Source organism: Syngnathus floridae, chromosome 6 (assembly GCF_059516105.1).
Source record: "Syngnathus floridae isolate MCC-2025c chromosome 6, RoL_Sflo_1.0, whole genome shotgun sequence".
Taxonomy (NCBI): domain Eukaryota; kingdom Metazoa; phylum Chordata; class Actinopteri; order Syngnathiformes; family Syngnathidae; genus Syngnathus; species Syngnathus floridae.
In genome coordinates this window covers 13168850-13195593 of record NC_142418.1, presented here as the reverse complement: position 1 = coordinate 13195593, position 26744 = coordinate 13168850, and the positions used below count along the sequence as shown (strand labels likewise).

Below are 26744 nucleotides of genomic sequence, written 5' to 3'. Positions count from 1 at the left end.
GGTCTTATTCATGTTTTAGTCATCTCTATGTGAAAGCTTTAGTCCCCTTGTATACCCCTTTTGTACCCTGAATATTTAGTCATTAAAACATGTATTGGGATACCTTCATTAAATGGAACATTGATTTGTGTTCTGTGCGTGCTTTATTCTCAAGGAATGTGGCGATGTCACTTGTATTCAACGTCACAAGAAGGAAAACCACCAGAAGTAATCTTAGGTTGCCACTCCTTAAGTGAGCCTAACTTAAATACATTTATTTCTCCGCTGTGTTTTTTAAGTTATTCATTGTCTACTGCTAAAATGACACAGGGTGTGTAGACCCCTTCAAAGTGAGAATAAACAATGAGATGTCATTAATGGGACACGACTTAACTGGAAGCAAAACGATCCAGCTCGCTTGCTTGAAAATAGCCGTTAGCATTTTCAACGGAGTCTTTACATAGGAATGGACGCAAAAATTGTCATTTGAGTATATATGTGAGCGTTTATACCAAACTATAGACAGCACTAGATCAAAATGGTTGCCACATCCCACAATATACTGCAGTCCTCATACAATGCAATATTGTATGGAGAAAAGGCTTTATGCTCACATTTGAGGTCACTCCAGGCTCTTGCTATCTCAGCAGAGCAACAATCATCATCAAGGACAACTCCCAACCCGGCAATCACTTGTTTAAACTGCTGCCCCCTGGCCAGCGTTACAAAGCACACAAAAGCCGCACAGATAGACTCAGGGACAGCTTCTTCCACCGAGCCATCCACACTCTTAACATCCATAAATGAACTGCCGCATAATCCACCACAATACATATCTCTTCACTCTTCATAACTCACGTACAATAATTCCCAATTGCATTATTCATATTCCCCTATTCGTATCATGCAATCTATTTGCCAGCCATGTTACTTCTAAACATGTAGTTGTGCAATAGCTAGTTGTATTTTACATTTTACCTGTACAACTATACAAGTGGAATCATGTATGTACTCTAAGTTCCATGTATTGTTGACAAGAAAACCAGTTGTTTATAACCATCTTACTTTATTATATTTGAGCTTATTGCAGGAGGAACGATCACATTGATTACATGCACATCAACTAAGCTTGTGCATGATTTAGTCCTCAGCGGGCGGCATTGACTCCACTGCAGGTAACAAGGTGCTTGCCACCCCGTTGACTACCCCTGCTGTACAGTGTATGGGTCATTGTTAATCCTTGGCAATCACTAGAACCAGAGCCTCCTTTTGAGCGTCCAATATGAAGAAATATTATATGAAAAAATACCAGATTGTTTCTCCCCTCAAAACTTCAATTCTGCTGTCCTGAAATTTGAAAAATGTATATCCATTTGGTTGTCATGACTGCCTGGAGTATAGCAGAACTGACCCTAATCTTATTTTACAGTGTAAAATAGAGTTGTGCGATACCTAAAATTTTGGTGACAATTGTAAATATTGGCACCAGTATCACCGATGCTGATACAGACGCCAATACTTTTAGGTAAAAAAAAAATACTCTGGTATTTTAAAATGTTTGTTGCCCACGACTTTGGTGAGGATAAGTAGTTCGATGATTGAATGAATGAATGAATGAATGAATAAAAAATTGCTTGTCCTATTAAACATATTTTGTGCAAATTAAACATTGTTGTTGAGTTCTTAACCGTTCTATACTACCTTCAATGGAAACATGCCTGGATTGTTGTTGTAAATTGCAATCCACAAAGTAGTATTAATCTGCATATTCTTAGTGTCTGCCTCTCTTAAATTCCTTTAGTACAGATACGTTCTCCTAGCTTGTTTTGATTTGATCCATGAAATAAGCAAATCAGCGCACATTGTTTTGTTTTCCTTCCCGCTGGTCTTGTATTGTATTGCCAATCAGAGAGAACATGAGCTAAATTGTGCACTCTGCTTGAAGCTAGCTTACTTTGAGCTATTGTCAATCAGACAGTATATTTTATGTATGCCACAATAATAAACACCCAGCTGGTAGAAAAGATCAAACGTATAATACGAACTTCAACGTAAAATGCCTTAACGTAATATTTCAAAATAACTGAAATCATAATCACGTAAAATGTCCATAACTCCACACAGTAATACCGTATTTTCCACACTATAAGGCCTACCTAAAAACGTCCAATTTTTTCAAAAGCCGACAGTACGCCTTATAATCAGGTGCGCCTTATATATGGACCAATATTGAGCCACTAGAGCAGGCTTGTCCAAAGTCTGGCCTGTGGGCCAAATGTATATATATCTTATATATGGACAAAGTTTTAAAATGGGCCATTCATTGAAGGTGCTCCTTATAATCCGGTGCGCCTTATATATGGACAAAGTTTTAAAATGGGCCATTCATTGAAGGTGCGCCTTATAATCCGGTCCGCCTTATAGTGCGGAAAATACGGTATTAGAAAATAATCACAGAAATAAATATAAAGGATAGATACTAGCTTTATGCGATACCAATATTTCCATTATTCTATCGACATCAAGATTAAGAAATGAGGAAAAAGCAATACAAATTCATCAGTACTGTAGGTCTTTTGTCCACAAATTTGACACTTGCCTTCAAACAGAAAGCAATGAACAAACACAACTACACACTCTGAACCTCTGAACTGTGAGGCGCGCATACTAACCAGTGGCTCACTGTGCCGCCAACAGTAGTGATTAGATTTTGTTGAATGCAGCTTTAATGTGTGTGACTGGAGACATAGACATAGTGTAGTTGATCTGTAAAACATAAGAATGAAGTTTACCAGGTTTAAATTTAAAACTAAATTATTGCTAAAGGATTGTTTTCAAGTATTACATTTAATGAGCTCAGGGCTACTTTCAATGTTGATGCACCTGTCTGTTCTATTTATAAACTGGCTGTGACAGGCATGGGCAGAGACCCCTTTATGGGATTTATCAGCACTTTAATGGCGCAGTTATCCATTGTGCTTGCTCTTTATTACTTCTGTTAGTAAAGGTCAGACACATGCATTACGTCTTATTATTTAGGTCTCTAATCTCTGCATCAGGCAGTTGGCTAATGGACATTACCTCATCACGTGCATGTTTTATACTAGTAGGAAGAACAAAATCTTTTGCTTAATCTCTAGGTTTCGACATTGCGAGCATGGTCTCTCTTTTCATCTTATGAATAAATAATTAAGTACATATTTAAGTAATAAAGCAAATTAAGTCAGTCAGTGAGTCAGTCCGTCAGTCAGTCAGTCAGTCAGTCAGTCAGTCAGTCAGTCAGTCAGTCAGTCAGTCAGTCAGTCAGTCAGTCAGTCAGTCAGTCAGTCAGTCAGTCAGTAAATTAAATCTAAAGTAAAATGGTTAAGTAAGTGAATGAATCAAACGCCCAGCGGGTATGTTAGTTTCATGTTTGTTTGATTTTTAATAAATAGATCACAAGTGAAAAGAGACGTGCTGTTTGAATTGCAGGGTAGAAAGTGGCATGAAGGAGGAGGAGGGGCTGTTGATGGAGACATGAACTTCCTGTGCGTCTTGGCATCCCATTGCATTGAGTGGATCATAGAGAGCAGAGCACATCCAGTCACTCATTGCCATTGATGCTTCAGTCGCGGATATAGGAGAAACATCAGGAGGCAGGCTTGGGAGCGTTCACTTTTGCGCGTGCGCGTAAATTAATTATTATAAGAATAATCAACGCCGAAGATGTTTTAATTTGGAAAAAAAATAATTAAAACCATCTTTACTGCTAAGAAAAAACCTGAAAGTCAGACAAACTCTGGTTTTGCTAGACTTGGCGGCTGCGTCGCCATCCAGGGGTGGAGCCGCGGTGCCGAGCCTGTGGTTCGTCTCTGCCCGTGTGACTGAGGTGGACGATCGGGCAGGGTGGCCGAGCAGTCAGGAGGATGCTGGAGGGCAATGCCTGGAGAAAGAGAGTATGAGATTTGTCGAAAGGCGCTCGAGCTGCTTTCCGACCTGTGCTCCAAAGGAGAGGTGCAGGACGACAACTGCTTGGATTTCACCTACTACTTTAGGGACCTGGCTAGACCTCGTTATACGGACTCTGGTAAGGCTCAAAGCATCACTGTAGTTGACGCGCAACACTATATGCAAACTGTATTGCAGATAATAAATATATTTACGTTTGAGATAACGGATATTGTTTTTAATGCTCTCTTGTCATACGCATACAACTTTAACATATCAGATTTTGTGCGTATGTACACAATCCGTCTAACTTTACTGGTGGATAAATTCAGCAGTGGCGACTCAGTTTATTCTTTGGAAAAGCGACAATTGTGAACTTGTTGCTTGCTTGCATCTTTGAAAGTATCAATTCTGTTTTACACAGCGCATCAACATCAAATGGAGAGTTAGTATTTCATTTTTTAATGGACTAGATTAGAAGATGGACAGTGAGGTAGAAAAGCCCCACCCATTTCTCTAAGCCCCGATGTGCACTTTGCATTTACGGCTTCCTCAAAACCAAACAAGAAAAAAAAAAACGCATTTATGTTGCTTGTTTGTCTCATTTGGCAGCATTTTTAAAACTGCATAACCAGAATATTCAGAGCGAAAACAAGCCAGCTTGGAAAACTTTCAAACAATATCATTAAGCAAAACAGGACATCAATTAAAACAAGAGCATGACGTATTTTACAATGGGAATATATGCGCGAGCTATTGTATAGCCTACATATTTATATTTTCCATACGCTGAGCAGATGTATGTAAATGACGTGTGTGTGGGGTGCTGGTTGACTTTGTTAATTGCCTTTGAGGCGTGGCATTTGCCTTTTAAAATTGATACAATCCATCATTAAACATGTATGATGAAGAGGAATTTCAAGCTACCAGATTGGTTCCCCCGAGGAGCTGTGACCCACTTCCTCTTGTATTAGACTGCTCTAAATGCATGCTCACGTAGTTTGATTCACATCAAGCAACCGTCCTGTAAACTGAGAGACTGTAGTCAGTCACTACAATGAAGAGTTATGCAATTTGACAAAAAAGTGGGAGGTGATAACTTCCGTTGGGATCCTGTTGAGACACTCTTACAAGTGGTTTAGAAAGGATTTGGTGTCCCGATACATGCATTGAAGTTGATCCGTTGTAAAAAAAAAAAAAAAAAGTTTGTGTTGATGTGCCATAAGGCAACATCCAGCACACACACAAAATTAATTTGCTATTTTGATCCTCTTAATTCTCATATTTGTCCGAATTAACCACACCTATAATGAACTAAATAGGTCCCTTCACACAAAGATCATTACTGTTACACCACAAATATTGTATATAAAAAATAAAGCACTCATACTGAATTTAAATAAGATTATTCCCCACAAACATGACAGCTGATGCAAATGTTTGCTGTCTTCTGCTTTCATGTCATGATGACTGCATAATTTCATACATGTTCTGAAAATTAATTCATGAGACGTGCCATGCCATTCATTACTTTTAGTATAAATGTACACTTAATTCTAGGGAGTCACAGGCTTATCAGTTATAAATAATGGGAATAAAAAAATCGTTCCAAGCCAAAAAACCCCGCCTTTTTAAAGCATTTTTTCATTTGCGCATTTTTGTCTGATCGCGCAACTGCAGCGCACCGCCGAACGCGCAACCGTAGCGCGCCGCCGACCGCGCAACTGCACCGCGCTGGTCGCATTATTGTGACAGAGCCGTCGCTGAAATATTTTAAAAGTCTTAATGCACTTTCCAAAATTTAAGTGGACATCAGTTCGCAGGGAGCTTAATTTTATCCGATCGCGCAACTGCAGCGCACCGCTGAACGCGTAAACGTAGCGCACCGCCGACCGCGCAACTGCACCGCGCTGGTCGCATTATTGTGACAGAGCGGTCGCTAAAATTTAGAAAATATTTTTAAAATCCTAATGTATTTTCCAAAATTTAAGTGGACCTCAGTGCGCAGGGAGCTTATTTTGGTCCGATCGCGCAACCGCAGCGCGCCGGGCGCTCACTGTCGCGTTGCTTTAGGAGCGTCTTTGTGTTTTAGGATGGCTTTACTGCTCCCACTTGCTTCCTTTGGAGGCATGATTAGAGGTGATGCAATCCTCAGAGTAACGGGAACGTAATAACGAACGGAGTCAGTTGGCATGTGGGTCCCCTCTCGGCTCATCTCGAATTTCGTCCGACATTCGAAGCAAAAAAATCTCGATTTGTTCGAGAACCGGGACGTTCGAAAACCGAGGCTTCACTGTACTTGCAAAGCACGTTCAAAGCATGAATGGGTGAGCATGCACACATTAAAAAATGTCTAATATGTGAATTAGACATTCCTTTGAAGAGGAACATGTGTAAATGACCCACTAAAAATTGCATCTGAATAAAATTATGAATTAAGTATTGTAGAAGAAACATGTCAAACACCTTATTGTAAATATGTTACTTCACTCTAAATATGACCAATGGCATGTATAACAAAAGCTTGCTTAGATGTTCGAAATAACAACTCTTAATTCAAGAATGCGGTAAACTGGATGTCAGTAAATATAACGACTTTTCATGGGGGAAGCCAAAAATGTCTAAAATGTAAACCTATCCGTACACCTCAGTTAAGAAAAGCTGTGTATCTGAATTCAACACAAATGCTGTATTTTTCTCCACTCATTGTCATTTTGATTAGTTCTACATAAACAAGGCAGTAATTCATTGTTAGCTGCTGCTTTTTGGTTGGAGCTTGGATCAAAGGGATATGGCATGAACAAATGGTTGATGCTGCTCTAGTTACTGGCCTCGAAAATGTGTTGATGTAACAAACAGCACAGGGAAAACTTTGCAGCCTTTAATTAGGTCAACACCAGTGCAAGCTTTCTTATTAATTTTGACCTGGAGACCATCTGCATGGGCTTATAGGTCCTTTAGGGCTGGGCGTGGTCTATATGAATAAACTTGACTTGTCTTAATTTAAAAAAACAACCTAATAATTTTCAATATTTACTGATCTAAACACATAATAATAATAATAGCAATACTACTAATAATAATAATAATAAAAACAACAGGCGGAACAGTTGCGCAATTCTGCCTCAAAGTTCAGAGGTTGCGGGTTCTGGGCCTCCCTGTGTGGAGTTTGCAAGTTCTCCCTGTGTCTGCGTAGGTTTCCTCTGGGAATTCTGGTTTCCTCAAAGCACTTCCACACCCATTCACACTCTGGTGGTGGAAAACTATGTGAGCAGCCGCAGCTTGCCTGAGGCATTCTGACAGGAGCGAGGCTGCCAGAGTGCGCCTACGGCCCCTCTGACCACCACCAAACATGGCCAAAACATGACTGTACTGTTTTATATATTTCTGAACTGTAACACTTTCCCTGGTAATAAGTTACTTTTATTCAGTATGTTGCGTTTTAGTTCAAGATATCTGTCGTTGAGCAAGAAAAAACAAAAATGTGGAATAACAGTTGGTTCTCTATTTCATAAGATCTTTTAGAAAATCTTGGGTTGTTTGACGGCAGTCAGTACACAATGCACTTCAGCAGAGCGAGCCGGTCAGTTCAGGGTGTCCCCCACCTACTGCCCGAAGACTGCTGGGATAGGCTCCAGCACACCCTTGGGGACAAGCGGTACAGATAATGGATGGATGGATGGATATTCTCTTAAAATAAAAGAGAAACCAGTCGTTACCATGGGAAACTTGTTTCTTTAGCTCTCCATGTTGCATAAAATTAGTTTTTAACACTCTGAGTCACTTGATGATTCAAGAACTCATTAAACTCTTGTAGGATTTCTTCATTACACTCTTAGTTGCATTTGATTTAATTTTTCTAAATTTGTAAATTTTTGTGGACTCACTTTAGGACTTGGTAAAATGGGTTTCCTGGGTAATCTGAACCAAGTTATGGTTCTCTCACATTCTCCTTTGCAACTTCATTAGTTATGTTTGCCCCCACCAACGTTCTACGTACCTCCCTTCTTTTAAATTCTGTGTATTCTTCCAGGTATTGTTAATGCTGAGCAATTTTCCCACTCTGCAGAAGAACATTATGTAAATATTTCCCTTTAGACTCGCTCTCCAAAGCCCTTTCACTTATTGTTTCTTATTGACCTACTGCTGACTTGGCTGCTGCATCTTATTGAGCTGTTCTCGGAGGTTGACTCTTGGGAGGAGACAATACGGTACAATCTAATGTGCTGGCATATACATATAGTGGCCTCGCTCTCGCTTTGACAGCAGCATTCTACAGAAAGTAATAAACTGGCCTTAATCATAGGCTTTCATTGGGTAATACATTCCAATATTATGAGTGTAGTAAAGCAAAGCTATGCATCTCATCCATAGTTTCAGTCACAGCAGTGAAACAAGGTCACTTGCTTATGGTGTTCAACAAGTGTCATGCTTAAATCTTGGTATGAGAGCACTGCCATGGTGCCTAAATGGATTTCAGTCCTCATCATGCTTTAATATTGAATATTTCACATCCACCCTTCAAACTATGTTTAGTGCAGCCCAGTTTTGTAAATTTGGCATTTTTTAATTAACCTCAGTTTAAAATTGCTTCTGTGGTTTCCGATTAAATAAGTGTGTAGGATTTAAAATGGACCCATGGAGAACCCACATTAAGGTCTTGCTGAGGAAAGGAAGCAATAATATAAATTTTGGTCAACATCTGGTGTCCTCATTTTTGTGTCTAGTCTTCTATTTGCCAAAATAATCCCCATCTTTCCTTTTAATGCACGTCGCCATGTGGAACCCACCACCAACTATTGAGTGAATGGCCAGATGTCTTGCCTATGGATGGAAATCTTTTTTCTTCAATAGGTGACTTTAATATTTTCATGAGGTGACTAATATTTTTTCCTAGGTGACTTTAAAATGCTGCCAAAGTCTCCCAATTTTGCAGCGTCAATATTGATAAAAGGTTTGTCAATAAAAATAAAACCCAATGCCTGCAACCTTGTAGGGAGAGTGAGAGAGCTTGACGAGCGAAATGATTATAGCCGAATTGAAGTTGACTCCACTATCGTCATCGTAGCGCCAACTGCAAGAAATTAGAAGTTAAAAGCTGATATACTATATATATATGACATCTTGACATCCGGCCTTTCCCCCGGGTACTCTGGTTTTCCCCCCCATTCTAAAGATATGCATGGTGGGTTATTAGGGTGCTCCAAATTGTCCACAAGTGTGAATGTGTGTGTGTGTGTGTGTGTGTGTGTGTGTGTGTGTGTGTGTGTGAGTGTGTGAGTGTGGGTGGTAGTGTGTGTAAATTGTCTGCACCTGCCCATTTGTACAACTCTGCATTTAAAACTTAGGACAGGGCACCTGGAATACTCCTCCCAGGGTGGCCAGGACTAATTGTCACTGTGTGCCGAAAGCAGTTTTGCCATCTGGCCTTTCAAAACCGTTTGCACAAGCATAAAAGTGTTTTCTGCCCCCTCTCATTTTGTTGAGTCATGCTGGCAAAATTATGTTTGCACCCACTGTACCTTTAAAATGGAGGCCATTATAGTTTATCAATCAAATTGTGCTGTAAACTCATCTAAAAACTAATTTGGGTTTTGTTAGAACGAAATCTACTTGTTCACAATATGGTCTTGGCAGTATAAGGATATGGCCTAACCCCAACATTAAACTCCACAGAGAACATGCAAAATGAATTGTGCAGCAATACTGCTGTTTAGCAGACACGCTTCCTGAGCACACCCTACATCCAGATCTACATCGACATTTTTTAGTACGAACGAAAGTTTGTGGCCATCTTGGCACACGCACGAATGAATTATTAAGTGCCTTTTTGTAGTAGTATAATCAAATTGTTAATTACTTTTGTGTTAATCAGGTTGAAACTTTTGAGGTTTTAAATTTGGTTTTGTAGTAACTAAGTTGGTTGGATTCTTGTAGTATGTGTGTCTATGGACTGTCCAACATCATCAAAATCTGTGTCAGCCTTAGAGGAGCAAAAAGACAGCAGATATAATTGTGTGGATGGGAAGATTTTTTCTTTTTTTAAAGTGTGACATTGTTATTGTTTTTGAACAATTTCAAACAACATCATGTCTAGTTGTGTGTGCTGGTGTGCGAGGTAGAGTGGATAAGTGCAGTTCTAGTGATAACCAGTAACCAGCAACTTCAAAGTAGCCCTACAGTGCAATCCCACCGAGATCACCATCTCAACAATTTGGTGCGATTCTCAGTTCCCTTTGATGTCAAGCAACCAAACGAAGGAGCAGATGAGCTGGTTTTGTTACTCACCCTGCCATTCAAGTTGTTTGCATTGAGGCCATAGTTCTCCTTTCTTTTGGGTGATAGCCCAAGCAGGGTTTCTCCACTGATTAAAAATGAACATCGGGCCACTTTGGAACATCTTTTCCCACTCTGAAATCTCAAAAGGATTGGCAAGTTGCTCACCATCTGGCAATGTTTGTTTTTTTTAAAGTAAATTTCACCATCCATTACAGTTAGTCAGCTTGTGTATACAAATTATTAACCCCTGTCCTTTATGCATCAACTGTGCCCGTGCATCCTGATTAGTCATCGTTGTTTACAAACATGGAAAGGGGACATAATAACATAATGAATGCGTGTGGGGCGACTTTCCATTTTAATATGATACTGTATTCAGTGGTGGTTTAAGCTTGAGTCATCTCAGACCCAGCAGAACATAAGTGTCAGAGCTTCTATCCGGAAAATCCAATCACATTGTTGGACAGGCATAAAGTGGCTCTCGTGTTCTCCATTTATGTGATTGTAGATTGTAAACGCTTCACCGACTTTTGCTACTCCTACTTGGTAACTCAAAGGAGCTCTTTGATTCAGTCCCACAGATTACTCGCCTTTTTTGCCATGTTTTCTGCCCAAAATCGTTTTCCCCATCAAAAAGTTTTAATCAACCCCTAATTTTAAAACAGTCTTACCCAATCAGGAGCCTAGACAAATAATGGAACTAATTAAATTTGGGTTGAATTTATGACAGAGGGCATTTGTTTATTTTTTTGATATTTATAAATGAAGGAAAAGGCAAAGCGTACCTAAGCCATCTGAAGCTGGAGCACCACTAGGTCGATATGTTCTGGAGCCTGACCCCCTGTAATTATTTTACTACCTTTCTGCAGCCCACCAGTTGAGACTCACTGATTTAGCTCATAATAAGAACAATTGGGCAGTCAATTAAAAGGTGAATCACACGTTAAAGCGAAGTTGAGTCTGTCAAATGTCAGTCTTGACTATAAATTTGACGTAAGAATAAACAATAAATACAGTAAATAACAAACATACAAAAGTTTAATCCAAGAACATTTTCTAGCCCCATACACAAGCCACAAAAAAGGCTGTCAAGAATCAGATGGAGCAGGGTGACCAAATGCAGCTTGGACCAGTGTTTATCGGAGAACACAAACTAACAGACTCGGCAAACTGACATGACTTAATGAAATAACAAAAGGACTTACCAACAGGGACGCGAAACAAAAGACGTGAATCAAAAAGACAACAGGAACCAAAAACACATCAAGACGACAACAACACACACACAATGACCCGAAGGGTCGTGAGGGGCAGACAGGATTTATATACACGACAGGTAACAAGAGGAAGGTGAGAATAATCAAACTAATCATGGGCACACAGGAGGGGAGGGGCGAGCACACAGACAGAAACCATGACAACAGACACATAGTGGAACGGCTGGGGACGAGACGTGACAAAGGCACTTTCTCCATATACCTTAAAAAAGGACCCAAATACACCTAAATCTCGATTTTACGCGGACTTTGGGGTCAAGAATTTGGGAAACCCACTAACCCTGAAAGCGCGTCATATAGGAAGTGTTTTTTTTTTTTTTAGAAAGGCATGTTTTCAGGTCAAAGGGGTTGTTGGGCAGCCGAAGGGTTCCTTTTATCGTCCATCACCGTTAATTTTCACACACATCGAAGTCTGTTGACATTTTATCAAAAATTAAGCAATATGCACATGAGTAAGTAAGTAATTTTGATGCGATGTGAATTGGATGGAAGAGAGAATAAAACAGCCACTTATTCTACGACTGTGTCCGGCTATGCTCTTTGACGTGTGGATGAGGTGCTTCCGCAAACTTCCCCCCTTCTGAATCCTCAACACTATATTAAAGCAGTCATAACGCCTATAAATTGTTCACAGAAATTTATCAAATCACCAGCACTAAAGTTTACGCGCTAGTCATTTAGCTTTATATGGTACTTATATCATCCATTTAAAATACTCCTTGAAAATGTATTTACGATGAAAAAAAATTGGGGTCCATGACCAAACCGTGATAGACGAGAAGTCATGTGGAATCGACGCGAGTAAAATTGAGGTTCAGGTATAAATATAAACATGACACAAGCTGTAGCAGTAGTCCCAAAGAGCAAGGAACGAAGAATATCCTCTGAGTATCAGAATGAATCTGGCCTGCCAGCTAGGCTGCAACATGAGGTTGGACCTCCATGTTGCTCTGATTCATGCCTGGGCCCACATAACAGCAGCACAGCTCACTCCACGGGCCACAAGCCCAATCACATTACATTAATCAAATTCCTTCGAGATATGTAATGATGATTGTGGCATCTCGCAGTATAATGTAGTGATCTTAGTGATTAGTGGCGCTGCTGAATGCAATTAGCTGCTCCGAGCTATACAGATATTGATTACAGGCTGATGTTGAAAATGAAGACACCCTGTAGCAACTAAAAAGTGCATTTATTGCTATTTAAAAAAATAAAAGAAATGAGATTAGATTTCTTTCAAAGTCAATATAAAGAGGCATTGGAACAAATGAAAAAGGTTGAATCCTCTATGCATATCTGTGTCAGGGAGACACGTAATATTCAGCTCATCCCAGCTGGAGCCCTGGTCAGTTCAACACACTTGAATTGGCCTCATTTCACACAAAGTTGGCTGTACTTTAATGTTCATTTGAATATGTGCATGTTCTTCTCACTGCAATTGTCATGTAGTGTCACCAATAAAATAGGACATGACAGATGGATTTTGAAGCAAACTACCAATATATAATCTTCTGGCTATATTGTTTCCTGACAGTAACATTGCATAAAGACTGTGTTGCACTATTACATCCAGCTTCAAGTACTGTACTGCAAAGTGCTGTCTGTGATGAGTCTGACTGAGACTGACAAGCGCGACTATGAAAGATCTACAGTATATGATGAAATACGACACTATGTACATAATCATCCCTCAAGTATCTATAGCGGTTGGACTCCACCATGCCATTAGATGTGCTTGTGGAAAGTTGCTTCACACTTGAGCATTATCCACCAGCATTATCTGTTCACCACATAACCTTCCTTTTCCCTGCAGTTACAATACCAGGTGAAGACTCATTTTATAACACAGTATACACTATCCTTTATGCTGCTTCAGAATTATCACAGAAAGTATAAATGATGACTACCGTATTTTCCGGACTATAAGGCGCACCTAAATTTGTTATTACTTTAATCTTTAACTTTTCTGGTAGTGCAATAGACAACAGATTCTCATTTGCAATATCAACCTATCTGCAAAGGATATAGTAAAGGATATAGTTACATATTTACAAGTTCATTCATAATGGTAATGGTTCGTGGAATCTCGGTACGAATGGTCGGCCCCTATACAGGACTGTCTCAGAAAATTAATGCATTAATGGTGCGCCTTATAGTCCGGTGCACCTTATATATGGAGAAAGTTTTAAAGTGGGCCATTTATTGAAGGTGCGCCTTATAGTCCGGTGCACCTTATGGTCCGGAAAATACGGTATATCTGTAAAAACAAAAGTAACAGAAAATGGTGGCAAGTTAAAAGTTACTTCCGCAATGATATGGATGGATTGCATATAGTGTAGGCCTACATAATAGAGCTCAGCTGCCTAACAACCTAACATTTGTTTGCGAAAAATGCCTTGAAAAAAAACTGCCGTTTTCATTGGCTGTAAGCATCTGTGTTGTTGTAACACAATTCACGTGTGATTTGACATTTAGAATCACAGCCAAACTAGTTACAGATGGCTGGCCATTAATGGAAACGACATTGAGAATCATACATCATCATTTGTGTCACTCAAGAGTACTCTCAGTTTTTATCTTTTCTTTTCTAGTGTGCTGCAAGGAAATAAATATTGGTCTCAATTTATGGACATTCCACTATGACCTAGATCAAATGTAGCATTTGGTGACAGTTTTTAAGTATATAGATTGTATTTGGTTGTGATACATTACCCAATTTCTTTTCCAAATGTATCGTTTTTCTGTACGTGTACATCTGTCCATTTTCTTAAACTTGACATTTATGTGCATATATACATCCATGGAGAATTTAGTCATTTATTAACCGACCATGTATCTTTTTAGAACGTGGAAGGAAGCCAAAATAATGGCCAACTCCTGATGGCCAGAGATGAGAGTTGAAATTTGAATGAAAAACTAACTGTGAGGCAGTCTAACCACTACTTGACTTGTCTTTCCAAATTATTTTGAAACTATTTGAAAAAATTCTTTCATGATCGCTTTTCTACGATCTCCAAATAAAGTAGATCATTTTGGCCTTGCAAATACTAGTTTTGAGTATCAATGCTTGTGTGCAATGTTTAAAAGATGAAAACTTGTAATGCTGTGTGAATGTGAAGTTGCAGAATGACTTAACTTAGCCTGCTAAGTCATTTTAAAAACATCTTCTGAAGTGCAACCAGCTGTGGCGTTTATTTACCGTCTCTCTCCATTTGCTTCTTCAGTGGCCTGACAAGATTTTGCACTTGAGCACTGCAGTGCCTGCAGCTTTTCTTCTCCACCTCCAGCATAACTTTGACAGGATATCATAGTTCCCCTTTCAAAGCTAAAAACGAAGACGGAAATAAAATTAAAGCCAATAAAAATTAATTGGGAATGGAACACTCTTAAACACAGATTCGAAACTACAAGAACCAAGAAATGCTGACAAATAATTCCCCGTCAAAACAAGTTCAGCATTCTTGGAATTTAACTTATTGCTTAAGCCCCCATCCCACTGAAGATAACAAAATGTGCGTTAGGGTTCATCAGGGTTTGTTCAAGGTCACCAGATGTTCACCAACGGGTTTAGTGGTATTTCTTGTCCCAAGGAAATTATTAACATTAAAAAGTCTCTTGAAAATTCCCAAGAAAAGTACAGGGTAAGGTCTGGCGAAAGTCTAGAGAACATTTGGGAACTTGAATGAACCCTGACGAGAATGTAACATTCTCTATCTTGGCAAACATTCGCAAATGTTCGCTGCTCAGTTGAGATTGATTGGTTTTCTTCGTATTTTCAGCCTTGAAGCATAATAGTGTGAGTCATTTTTAATTTACCGTCACAATATAAAATGTTCGTGTTAAATAGAGAAAGCCAGGAAGCCAGCTGACAGTAAATAAACAAGTGTTTGGAGAGTGCCTTCGAAAAGGGGAAAAGGTCAAATAATGAATCAAAGTCAATCAATCAAAAACCACATTGTGGTTCATCCAACATAGAAGTCCAATAACAGAACACTAGTGGGGTTCTGACTAGGGCTGCCATTCCCCCCAATACTGTCATTGTCACTCTGATTGCAGCAGGTATTAAGTGCAATTAATATCAAATAAATAAATAAATAAGTAATCTGGAAGGTGCCAAATACTTCTTTTGGCGCTGTACATGATCATTATGATATTGCTGCAACAAACGATTTAATGACAGTCCTATGGCTTTTACATATACCACTCAATGGTCAAAATTTATTAGATTAAATTCTTATGGCCAAATAAATCCATCCATCCATCCATCCATCTTCTTCCGCTTATCCGGGGTCGGGTCGCGGGGGCAGCAGCTTTAGGAGGGACTCCCAGACTTCCCTCTCCCCAGCCACTTCATCCAGCTCATCCCGGGGGATCCCAAGGCGTTCCCAGGCCAGCTGAGAGACATAGTCTCTCCAGCGCGTCCTGGGTCGTCCCCGGGGTCTCCTACCGGTGGGACATGCCCGGAACACCTCCCCAGGGAGGCGTCCAGGAGGCATCCTGATAAGATGCCCGAGCCACCTCATCTGGCTCCTCTCAACGTGGAGGAGTAGCGACTCTACTCCGAGTCTCTCCCGGATGACCGAGCTTCTCACCCTATCTCTAAGGGAGAGCCCGGACATCCTGCGGAGAAAACTCATTTCGGCCGCTTGTATCCGAGATCTCGTTCTTTCGGTCACGACCCATAGCTCGTGACCATAGGTGAGGGTAGGAGCGTAAATCGACCGGTAAATTGAGAGCTTTGCCTTTTGGCTCAGCTCTCTCTTCACCACAACGGACCGGTACAGGGTCCGCATTACTGCCGACGCTGCACCGAGCCAAATAAATCATCTAAGGAATTATAAAATCTTGATCGACACCACACTATGAAATATTGGATTTTATAGATAGATACATTTTTTATAAACTTGATTTTATAGATAGATTTTTTATTTGAAGCAAAGTACTGCAATGTGCCTAACCTATCTCATAAAATAAACAAAATAGGTCAACAGTGTTAACAGACACAACAGTTCATTCGGCATGAAACAAGATTACTTTCTTACCTGGCTTAGGTTAATGTTTTTTACTTATATTTGTGTATATAAAATGTGACAGAAGACATTTCCACAGGGACATGAAACACATTGTTCATCAACAAAACTAACAGACATGCCTGCTATGAATTGGAGTTTTCTATGATACCGTTTAATCACTTGAACCATGTTTAGTGTCTCCTGCTCTCTTTTATCTCCAGATGTATCAGTGAGCCTGCTGTCCCTGCTGGTCACCACCTGTGGTCTGGCTTTGTTCAGTGTCTCCCTATTTGTATCATGGAAACTGTGCTGGGTACCGCTGAGTGGCCGATTTCTCCCAGATGTCCTAAAGGGTGCACATTTTCTGGGAGGGGACCAAGAACCTGTTCTAACGGAGGTAAAGTGAAACGATGTGAAATATCTATCTATCTATCTATCTATCTATCTATCTATCTATCTATCTATCTATCTATCTATCTATCTATCTATCTATCTATCTATCTATCTATCTATCTATCTATCTATCTATCTATCTATCTATCTATCTATCTATCTATCTATCTATCTATCTATCTATCTATCTATCTATCTATCTATCTATACGATATTGAAATATTTGTATCCCTAGGTGGATGGGGATGACAGGGAGTACAGTGAAGAAGGCTGTATGAAGGAGCCATCAGGACTCCCAATGGCTGTTTCTGTCCCAGAGTCTGGTCTAAAGATCAGTCACACATCACCTGACATCCCTTTGGAGGCCCAGGCCAAGGTAGACCATATCCAGGCCCACACCTTGGCCAGGGACAGAGTGCAAAGACAAATCACAGAACCTACGTCATCAGTACGGTCAGTACACTTCGAAACTATTGTGATGCTAACGGAAATTGAAAAAAAGGACAAAGTACGTGTGAACTTAGAAATTTTAAAACAGCTGCAGCAATGAAATGCAATACATAAATAGAGTTGTGTTATATAAAGTGACAAATTCAGAGTAGAAGCTTTTACATTATAATCTATTATTAACAAAAAGTTTAATCATATCAAGCATACTAACATTGTTGACCTTATAGTAACAATTTGTAAATAAAACAAAATGTGTGATTTTTGATGCCTAAAATGTTACCTTTCCTCACAGGCACAACTCCATCCGTCGTCAGATGAACTTGTCCAACCCAGACTTCAATCCTACTCAGTTCCAGCGTCAGGATAGTCTGACTGGTTTAGGTCGGATCAAGCCAGAACTTTACAAGCAACGCTCGGTGGACACAGATGATGGACGTAGGACAGACAGCTGTGGACGTCTCCATTTCATCCTTAAGTTTGACTTTGATTTGGAGCAGCTGATAGTAAAGATTCATAAGGCTCAAGATCTTCCCGCCAAGGACTTCTCTGGGACCTCTGATCCTTACGTGAAGATCTACCTGCTGCCTGATCGTAAAAACAAGCACCAGACAAAGGTGCACCGCAAGACTCTCAACCCAGTATTTGATGAGGTGTTTCTCTTTCCAGTGGCATACACCGAGCTGTCGAACCGAAAGCTGCACTTCAGTGTCTATGACTTTGACAGGTTCACTCGCCATGATTTGATTGGGCAAGTGGTGGTGGACAACTTCCTGGATCTTGCAGACTTCCCACGAGAAACTAAATTGAGCCGGGACATCCAATATGTCACTTCGGTAGGATATAAATCTTTATATTCGACATGTGTAACTCACTCTGTTGTCCTTTTGATAATATTACCATTTTCACATTTTACCAGTTGGCGGAGTTTACTTGACCTAATGTGTTTGCAGATTATATAGGCCAGGCCTATCCAATTTGGTCAAAAAGCCAAAGAGAGTGACCATCTGCTCAGATGATTTTAAAAAGGCCAAAATCCTGTCCAGAGAGAATAGTATCAGGATGTGTATCAATGGATATGTGTCTAATTTTCCCTCAAAGTAGAACTCATGCGGTTTCAAGAGACAGAAACACTGAAATATACTTAGAGACAATTAATGTTTAATGAAAGCTGTAAGAATCCTTACGGGTGGTGACCCAGATATAACCAAACACAACGAGAAATAGCGTGACGAAAACACACAGATGCCATCTATAGTAAATTATTCACTAAAATTCATGTATAGCGTTGACACACTGTGTGACAGCGTGAGCACCTGCCAAGCAAGTGCTGGTATTGTTATAACTGCTAGATTGTTATTATTAAGACCCAGAGGTGGGCATTGTCCTCCGTCCCTGTGATTTCTGTCGCTATTTCAGCCTCACTCAGTCCATCCGGGTCAGCGAAATTCCGCCGAGAAAGAACTTACCAGCACCCCATCAGACGCAAGCGCTACACACCTGACATGCAGCCAAATAAAGGACAAATGAAAAAATAAAACAAAGTTATCTACCTTTTGGTAGACTGCAATGACATGTCCCGTATTGTTTTGGGATGCAATACTCAGGGAGGGAGCATGATGCCCACCTCTGCTTAGACCGTGACATGTTAAATCGGCCCCTAACCGTCCATTCTTGCAACCATTTTCAACACCAAGTTATACGTACATCACAGATTTCACTCATTGCAGACATTTTTTGGAACGTAACCCCCGTAATAATCGTGTGAACACTGTATACTAGTTACTCGAATTTGTGAATATGTACTGTGTTTGTGCTGGGATAAATTTGGAAGTTTGTCAGGTTTGCGTGGGAGAGACGAGCATTCCTCGTATGTGCAGTGCTTTGATAGACGTGGTTATGTGTTGCATCACGTTGGCATGAAAAACATCACTTCAGATGCCCACGTGTTGATTCTCTTAACACCTTCCCGATTTGACAGCTATGCCTGGTGAATAAGGTCAATCGAAATAGGTTAGAGCCTAGCCTGAGGGTTAACACTTTTCAACTACAGCTGTGTCAAAGTATGAGGAGACACTTTATATACTTTAAAGTCATATTTACTGTACAATTAATGTTTTTTTTTCTTAACACACAAGGGTTCACTGTATGTTTTTTTTTTTTAACTGTAAACACATGAGGATGGGCAGTAAATATGCTCAGGGAATCTGTTTTTATCCAGCAGAAGTAGGTTACATCCACAGGGATTGCAAGAAGGGACTCATCTATAGTCCCTAGACTATGTGCATTAATCATAGCCGTGCAATATTCAAAAATCCTGTACTGGGCTGTAATTAACACATACTGATGAGACCCAGACATACTTTACTTCAGTGTGGAGTGAATGAATAGGGCACATTGATTTTTAAATTTCACTCTTTTGTGTGTTTTTTTTTTTAGCGTTATTATTTTATATTATTATTTATTATTATGACCTTTCCACACAGAATTAGAACACTCTAAATTGACCTTAGATTGATGCATATATACACAAATAATAAATAAAATAATAAGCAATTTTTCCATTTATATTAAAATGAGAGTATAAAGAGAGGAAGACATATTTTTGCTGAAAAACACTCTAAACAAAATTAACAAAAACTCAGCAAGAAAATTAATTACAGAGGCTAGTGAACTTGGGGAGTGGGGTCAAAATTACTGTACATGGTCCAAATTATATAATTTTCTGGATTTAATAATACAAATAACAGCATCTATCCAGCCATCCTTTTGCTGAACCGCTTCCGATTTACGAGGCTCGTGGGCGTCCTGGAGCCTATCCCAGCTGAATTAGGGTAGACGGCGGGGGACACCATGAACTTGTCACCAACCAATTGCAAGGCACACAGAGACGAACAACCATCCCCACTCGTACTCACACCTACGGGCGATTTGGAGTGCTCAAGCGGCCTACCATGCATGTTTTTGGGAAATGGGAGGAAACCAGAGTACCCGGAGGAAACCCACGGGGAGAACATGCAAATTCCGCATAGGGAGGCTAGAGCCGGAATCATACCAACAACCTCTGCACTGTGAGGTGGACGTGCTAGCCAGTGTGTCACTGTACCGCCATACAAATGACAGTGTATAAGACATAACTGGATTTTTTTTTTTTTTTGTGATACAACGATTTTTTTTTAATTCCTTCACATATTTATTGACAAATTCCTCAAGTAATGAGTACACAAATGATAACACACTTCATTGCTGATGAGGTCATGCTATTGGGCTCTTTTTATCTCCATTTATGTCTTTCGGCTAATTCAGATGCTCATATTATATAATTCATAACCTAGTCACTTAATATTAGAAGCAGAGAAGAGGAAAAGTTGGCAGAAGTACCGCAAAATAACTTTCTTCACATTTACGTGCATAACTTTGTTGTGAAGCAATAGCCTCATTCTGTCAAACGTCGCAATATGAGACTGATTTATTTCCTTCCACCAACTTTAGTCAGTCATAAAATATTTTCTTTTTACTCTCGTGCGAGGCTCTTGGGTAGCCTTCTGGTCAATACAGAACAATGTTGGGATTAGTTCTGTGCTAAAGTTTTTCAGTAGAATAGCGCTGAACTTTATCCATGTTTTTATTGCTATCTAATCCTAATGTGGTCCTCACAATCTAAGATTGAAGTACAGATATGCTATCATTCATTTGGCTCCAACAAGTTGTTTGTTTCCCCAAAAGAAGTCACAATGCAAGTGATACTGCAAGCATCCATGTCTCATCTCACGTTCAGCACATGATAGCACCTGAAACGAAATGACAATATCTTTGCTTTCATTTTCTGAGACTTTTTTTCATCAATATTTCATCAGTCAAGTGAAAGTCTATTTTGTTCTACTGCATTTTGGTTATTTGAACATCTCTATCAAAAATCCTGAAGAACTGAATGTAGTATTGACTCCCCAAACACATCCACAGACATCACTGTGTCCAATTATTATCTGCATTATACTCATAAGACTCATTTCTATTAACAAAGACCAAAAATACCATCAAATTTGATAGATTAAATGACGTGCAAGGCTTGCGGGCTGCATTTGTCCCAAGGAAGCTGAACAGGCCCGATTCTCTTAAAATAAGTCAAAAACGTGCAATGACGAAAAACTAGATTTTTCCACAATTCATGCCAATTATGGGGCTACTGAAACTGTACTTGAACCAACAGTTTTTGATTTTAGGTCCTGAACACAGAGTGGCAACGCGAAGAAGAAAATGACCAAGAAACGGTGGCAAATCAAGATAGACTGTCAAAATCTATCAAAGTTTGAGAAAATTGATGAAAGAACCTTACTTTTCCTCAGGGAAAGAAGGTGTTGGTCTTGTAATTGGAGAAGATGAACTGTTCTCTCTCACTCTGCTTTATTGTTGTGCTTCAGGTCTCAGCTCTAATTTCACTGGCTGAGCACATGCGACCATATTATTGACCGCAGGTCCCGATTTGAGTGCTCAAGACTAGTGGCCAGCACTCTGTAGTCTAAAAGCAAGCTCAATGGGTTTGTGTAGGAGGATATGAAATTATTGGTGGAGTGCTTTATGGAAGGCTGATCAGTTTATGCTTGCCTGTTTAAGTACACTTCTGCACAGATTCAAATATTGTGTTCTGCCACTTACAAATAATGTCCCGTTTATACGTACCGTATTTTCCGCACTATAAGGCGCACCTAAAAACCTCTAATTTTCTCAAAAGCCGACAGTGTGCTTTATAACCATTAAGGAGTCTGTGCACCTGCATATTTCCATTTTATCTAGGGCAATGATTTTCCAGAATTACTCATCACTGCATCTGACCTTTAAATATGTTTCCTACTAGGTACATTAATATTAATTTGACAAAGACACGTCATCATCAAACCATTCTACACACGATATTAACATAATTACTTCAATACTATACCTGCATAAAAGACCTCGATCCTGGTACCTTGACAAAAATCTAAAAATCAGCTAAAGGTACAAAAATAAAAGTGACAAAAGAACTTTATTTTAAAATAATTTAAATGAACGATATCGGCAAATTTGCAGTGGGAAAAGACAGGAGGCAGTTTCTACTTTTGACTACTCAACGGCATATCATTCTTTTTTTCCTGCGGTCCTCACTCCCGTCAACCACATGTCCATCTCTTCTCTTCATTCTGCACCCCAAAGTCCGCATAAAATCGAGGCTTAGCTGTATATGCATTCACTGTATAAGCTTTTATATTGCATGCCACAATACTGACCTATTTGATTGCATTTGATGTCATCCACTATTGTTATTAACAATACATTTTCATGGTTATTGTCAAGCAAATATGTTCACGTAAATGGTAACGAGCCAGTAATGGTGGTTTGAGTGTCTGTGTGCTTGTGTAGTCCACTTCCAACTAGTCACCGATTAGCAATGAGCTGCTTGGCCAGATTGGATGTTCCCGCCTCGAGCCATGATAATTTTAAATTAAGCTTAACAGACAGGCTTTGTCGTGTTGGTCGGTTTGCCATGGCTGGCGGGAAGAATTTTCCCAAAATCTGGCATGACACTGCATGGTGACCGAGGGGAAAAGTATGGGTGTTGAATCTTTTTACCTGTAACATTGTGGGTGCTAAAACACATCCTAAATGAGTATGACACCCCTGCAAGTCAGAATAACATTTGCATTTGTTCCATAAATTGTCGTGCAAGGTGGCCGTGCGTTAGTTGGTCAATTCAACAAAAAAACAAGAAACACTCTCAGCAGGACAATTTTTTTGTTTTATTACAAATTGTATAAGATTGTAACAGTGTCTCAAAATAGTTGTATAACAGACTTGCTTCCCAAAAACTACAAGTTTGACCTCGTAAAATCTGTGATTTTGGTGAATACACTTAGAAGGGAAAAAGCTTGATTGAGGTATTCAAATGAAATCTGTACATATTTCTTTTTAGGACAATGTGGATCTGGGAGAGCTGATGTTCTCATTGTGCTATCTCCCCACGGCTGGCAGACTCACCATCACCATGATCAAAGCTAGAAATCTCAAAGCCATGGACATCACCGGTGCTTCAGGTGGGTTTTTGTTTTTAATGCAACAAAGGAGAATCCAAAGGTATGTTTGATTATCAATGATATAATCATAAAAAAATGGTGCGATTCATCCGGCTGACACGAGCACTCACACGAGAAACATTGCTGTTTGCATTTCTCTCGCCAATAAACATGTTTTATTACACATACTGACATTCACCAGTCTGTCTCATATATTTAATGAATGTTTGTGACATATTTACTCACACGAACAGCCAGAAAAGTGTTTGGCTCCAATAGTTCATCGTCCAATTTATTGCCAATTTTGACATGGATTAGTTCATAACATCAGATATGCAGTGATGCTGCCAGACATCTAAGTAATTTTATAAATGGGGCTTTTATTTATCCATTATCTGAGCCACATTAAAAATAAAGGGAAGACCGAAGACTGAATATATTTTTAAGAGCAAAAAACAACAAAATTTAAAAAATGTTTATAGCTGTTTCCAGAGTAGTAGTACCTCAACAGTCATGAACCCTCACCACACATGACTGGTTGAAGCTCCTAGGTTTTAATTTAGAACACTTTTGCAGCAGAGATGTTCTTGCCCATTGATTCTATAATCCTTATTGAACATGCTTACTCCATAGATCCATATGTAAAGGTGTCACTGATGTGTGAGGGCCGGAGGCTAAAGAAGAGGAAGACGTCAACCAAACGCAACACTCTAAACCCAGTTTACAATGAAGCCATCGTTTTTGATGTCCCTCCAGAAAACATCAATCAAATAAGTCTACTTATAGCTGTCATGGACTATGATCGGTCAGTTAGTTACTTTTGATGCTTTTTTTTTGTGAGCAAATCTGAGATTGAGCACTTTGCTCTTGTGCTTCCTCTAGAGTTGGACATAACGAAATTATCGGGGTGTGCAGAGTGGGTAATGAGGCTGACACTCTGGGACGAGACCACTGGAGTGAGATGTTGACATATCCACGCAAGCCTGTCGCACACTGGCACCCGCTAGTAGAGGTATGACAATTTATATAAACATTAGAACATAAAGGTCAATCTGGATTCATTGAGGCATCATTCAAATCTCTAAGAGCTCACTTTTTAACGGTATCACATGACCGAGCAAGTAGCCACAAGGTAGAGCGAATTCTCCATCACAGTCTACACAAAGCAGCTGTCGCACAAGTCGGACCCTTGCAGAAAAACCTAAAGCTTTTGCGGAGCTTAAAAGGAGTTAAAATGGCAGAAACAGAATAGATAATGTATGTCCCCGTGTTTGTGTGTGCGTGCGTGCGTGCCTGGATGGATGGATGGATGGATGGATGGATGGATGGATGGATGGATGGATGGATGGATGGATGGATGGATGGATGGATGGATGCATGGATGGATGGATGGATGGATGGATGGATGGATGGATGGATGGATGGATGGATGGATGGATGGATGGATGGATGGATGGATGGATGGATGGATGGATGGATGGATGAATGGATGGATGAATGGATGGATGGATTGTTTTTTACATTTTGCAAAATATTCCAACTTTATTGGATTTGGGGTTGGTAGGACATTTCTAGCCTTGCTGAAATTAATCTGTTTTGAAGGGATAGTCCAGTCTCATACAAATATACCAATCCTTATTCCTGTAAGATGTTTCAAAACTAGTGATGTGCCGCACTTTAAGTTCGAGCACCTGTCTTGCCGAACGTCTCTGCACACCTCTGATTTCAAATTACACTTCTGCTGACTTAATGGACTGAGATTGATAATAAAAATGATAATAATAGGCTTTTCAGTCATGGTTCTAAACAGACTGGCACACTAAATTGATAACGACTAAAGGCTTTCCAATTCATCAGATTTACTTTAGAAGCACCTTTTATGTCATTGAGCAAAACGGACAGAACCTTATTTTCTCCTTATGCCGCATGAATGTGTGGCTGAATAAAAAGGAGGGTTTTTGCCAGCACGTCATCTGAATTGAAGGCATCTTTAAGCCTTTGTCCATGGAGACCTCGTTTTTAACAGGCCCGAGTATAATCGTGTGACACCAGAGTGGATGCTAACGAAAGAAAATATGAATTTACCAGCGCCAGCATTGCATTATTTTCCCATGTACATTTTTTCTGCAACTAACTGCACCATTCTTGTCTTTTTTGTTTGTGGTGAATTAGTGGGTTGGACAGGGAGCAGCAGGGAGCGGAAGTCAAGGAGGATCCACCAACTCTCTGAAGGCACCACCCTCACCCTGAACACACACACACTAACACACACACTAACACCAGGGGCACGCAGGCACACACTCAGACGTGCACACACACAGGCACCCAAAGCCTCAGGTTGGTAGATTAATGAAGAATGGACCTACAAAAAGAACCATAAAGGCTTATCCCTACTTTACTTACAAAAAATCTCAAATACATTCCAACTAAACTGCTGCATTATACTATAATCATTGTAGCTGTTAAATAACAATATTAATATTTTGAAACTTACTTTTGTGTGAGTTGTGTAAGTTTAGATGACTGTGACTGACTACCTAGGATTAAGTTAAGGTTGGTTCAACGTAATAAATGTCAAATTTTCGAAGTGAAAATATTTTTTTCTTTCATTTTAGCTTTCTAAAAATGTAGTGAACTATTTGCTTTAAGAACATGTCAAGAGGCTAACAAAAATAATTAAACTTTTTTTATTTTCCTTAAAGCATGTTTAAGTAGCATTTATCACAGTGTTTGGTCAAAATAAAGAAAATAGAGGCATAGAAATATTTGTGTGTATGCATTTTTCTGAGAAGAGCTCTTTTAGAGTGTCTGGGTACAGTTTTTTAAATGTATTCTCTTTCGCTTCAGGGCATTTTAACTGAACTATCCTAATTTAGAAATATGCCCCACATAGAATAAGTGAAATAAAATCAGGATTCCATTTAAAAATGGAACCATCAACCAGTCATTGGCAATATGCTATTTTAGCAATTTTTTTTATTGTGTATTTAGATATAAACAAAAACTAGTTCATCCCCAAAATGCCTTTCTATCTTTGGCAACATACACATTCACAGGAGTTGGCTAACAAACAAACAAACAAACAAACAAACAAACAAACAAACAAACAAACAAACAAACAAACAAACAAACAAACAAACAAAACAGCCAACATATTGTGAATAATAAATGTTCTTCTTAAAGTGAGACAACACCATGTTGTATTTGTAAACTTGTTTTACATTTAGGTTTTGAAAAAGTGTTTTGGACACTGTCATAAGTTGCAGTGATGATTTATGTTTGTCAAGTAAATGCATGCATTATGCTTAGCTTTGCTTCTGTCAGACGAGAATACAAACACAATCTGTATTGATTACAATGTCCCTTCAGATGTTATTAAT

The 26744-nt window shown here is 39.5% G+C and overlaps 1 protein-coding gene and 1 long non-coding RNA gene across 2 annotated transcripts in view; one reads left to right on the top strand and one right to left on the bottom strand.

Annotated features, from left to right (window-relative positions):
* The window catches only part of LOC148396627 (uncharacterized), a 16367-nt gene extending 4896 nt beyond the window's left edge, over positions 1-11471 (bottom strand). Inside the window, exon 1 of the long non-coding RNA XR_015859158.1 lies at positions 11391-11471. This is a non-coding gene — a long non-coding RNA (uncharacterized LOC148396627). The remainder of the gene's footprint in view (positions 1-11390) is intronic.
* Positions 3473-26744, top strand: syt9b (synaptotagmin IXb). The gene is made up of 8 exons (XM_088379495.1): positions 3473-4045; positions 16699-16874; positions 17106-17323; positions 17613-18153; positions 23265-23385; positions 23998-24169; positions 24247-24376; positions 25537-26744. Exons 1-8 carry the CDS (start codon positions 3898-3900, stop codon positions 25612-25614), a joined length of 1584 nt encoding a protein of 527 aa, XP_088235621.1. The 5' UTR covers positions 3473-3897; the 3' UTR covers positions 25615-26744.

What these genes read in the sequence shown, in the direction of transcription:
- syt9b (XM_088379495.1), top strand. Translation starts at nt 3,898, where the DNA reads ATGCCTGGAGAAAGAGAGTATGAGATTTGTCGAAAGGCGCTCGAGCTG. An exon ending in GCTGTCATGGACTATGATCG is followed by an intron (nt 24,170 to 24,246) that starts GTCAGTTAGTTA and finishes TGCTTCCTCTAG; the next exon opens with AGTTGGACATAACGAAATTA. An exon ending in ACTGGCACCCGCTAGTAGAG is followed by an intron (nt 24,377 to 25,536) that starts GTATGACAATTT and finishes GTGGTGAATTAG; the next exon opens with TGGGTTGGACAGGGAGCAGC.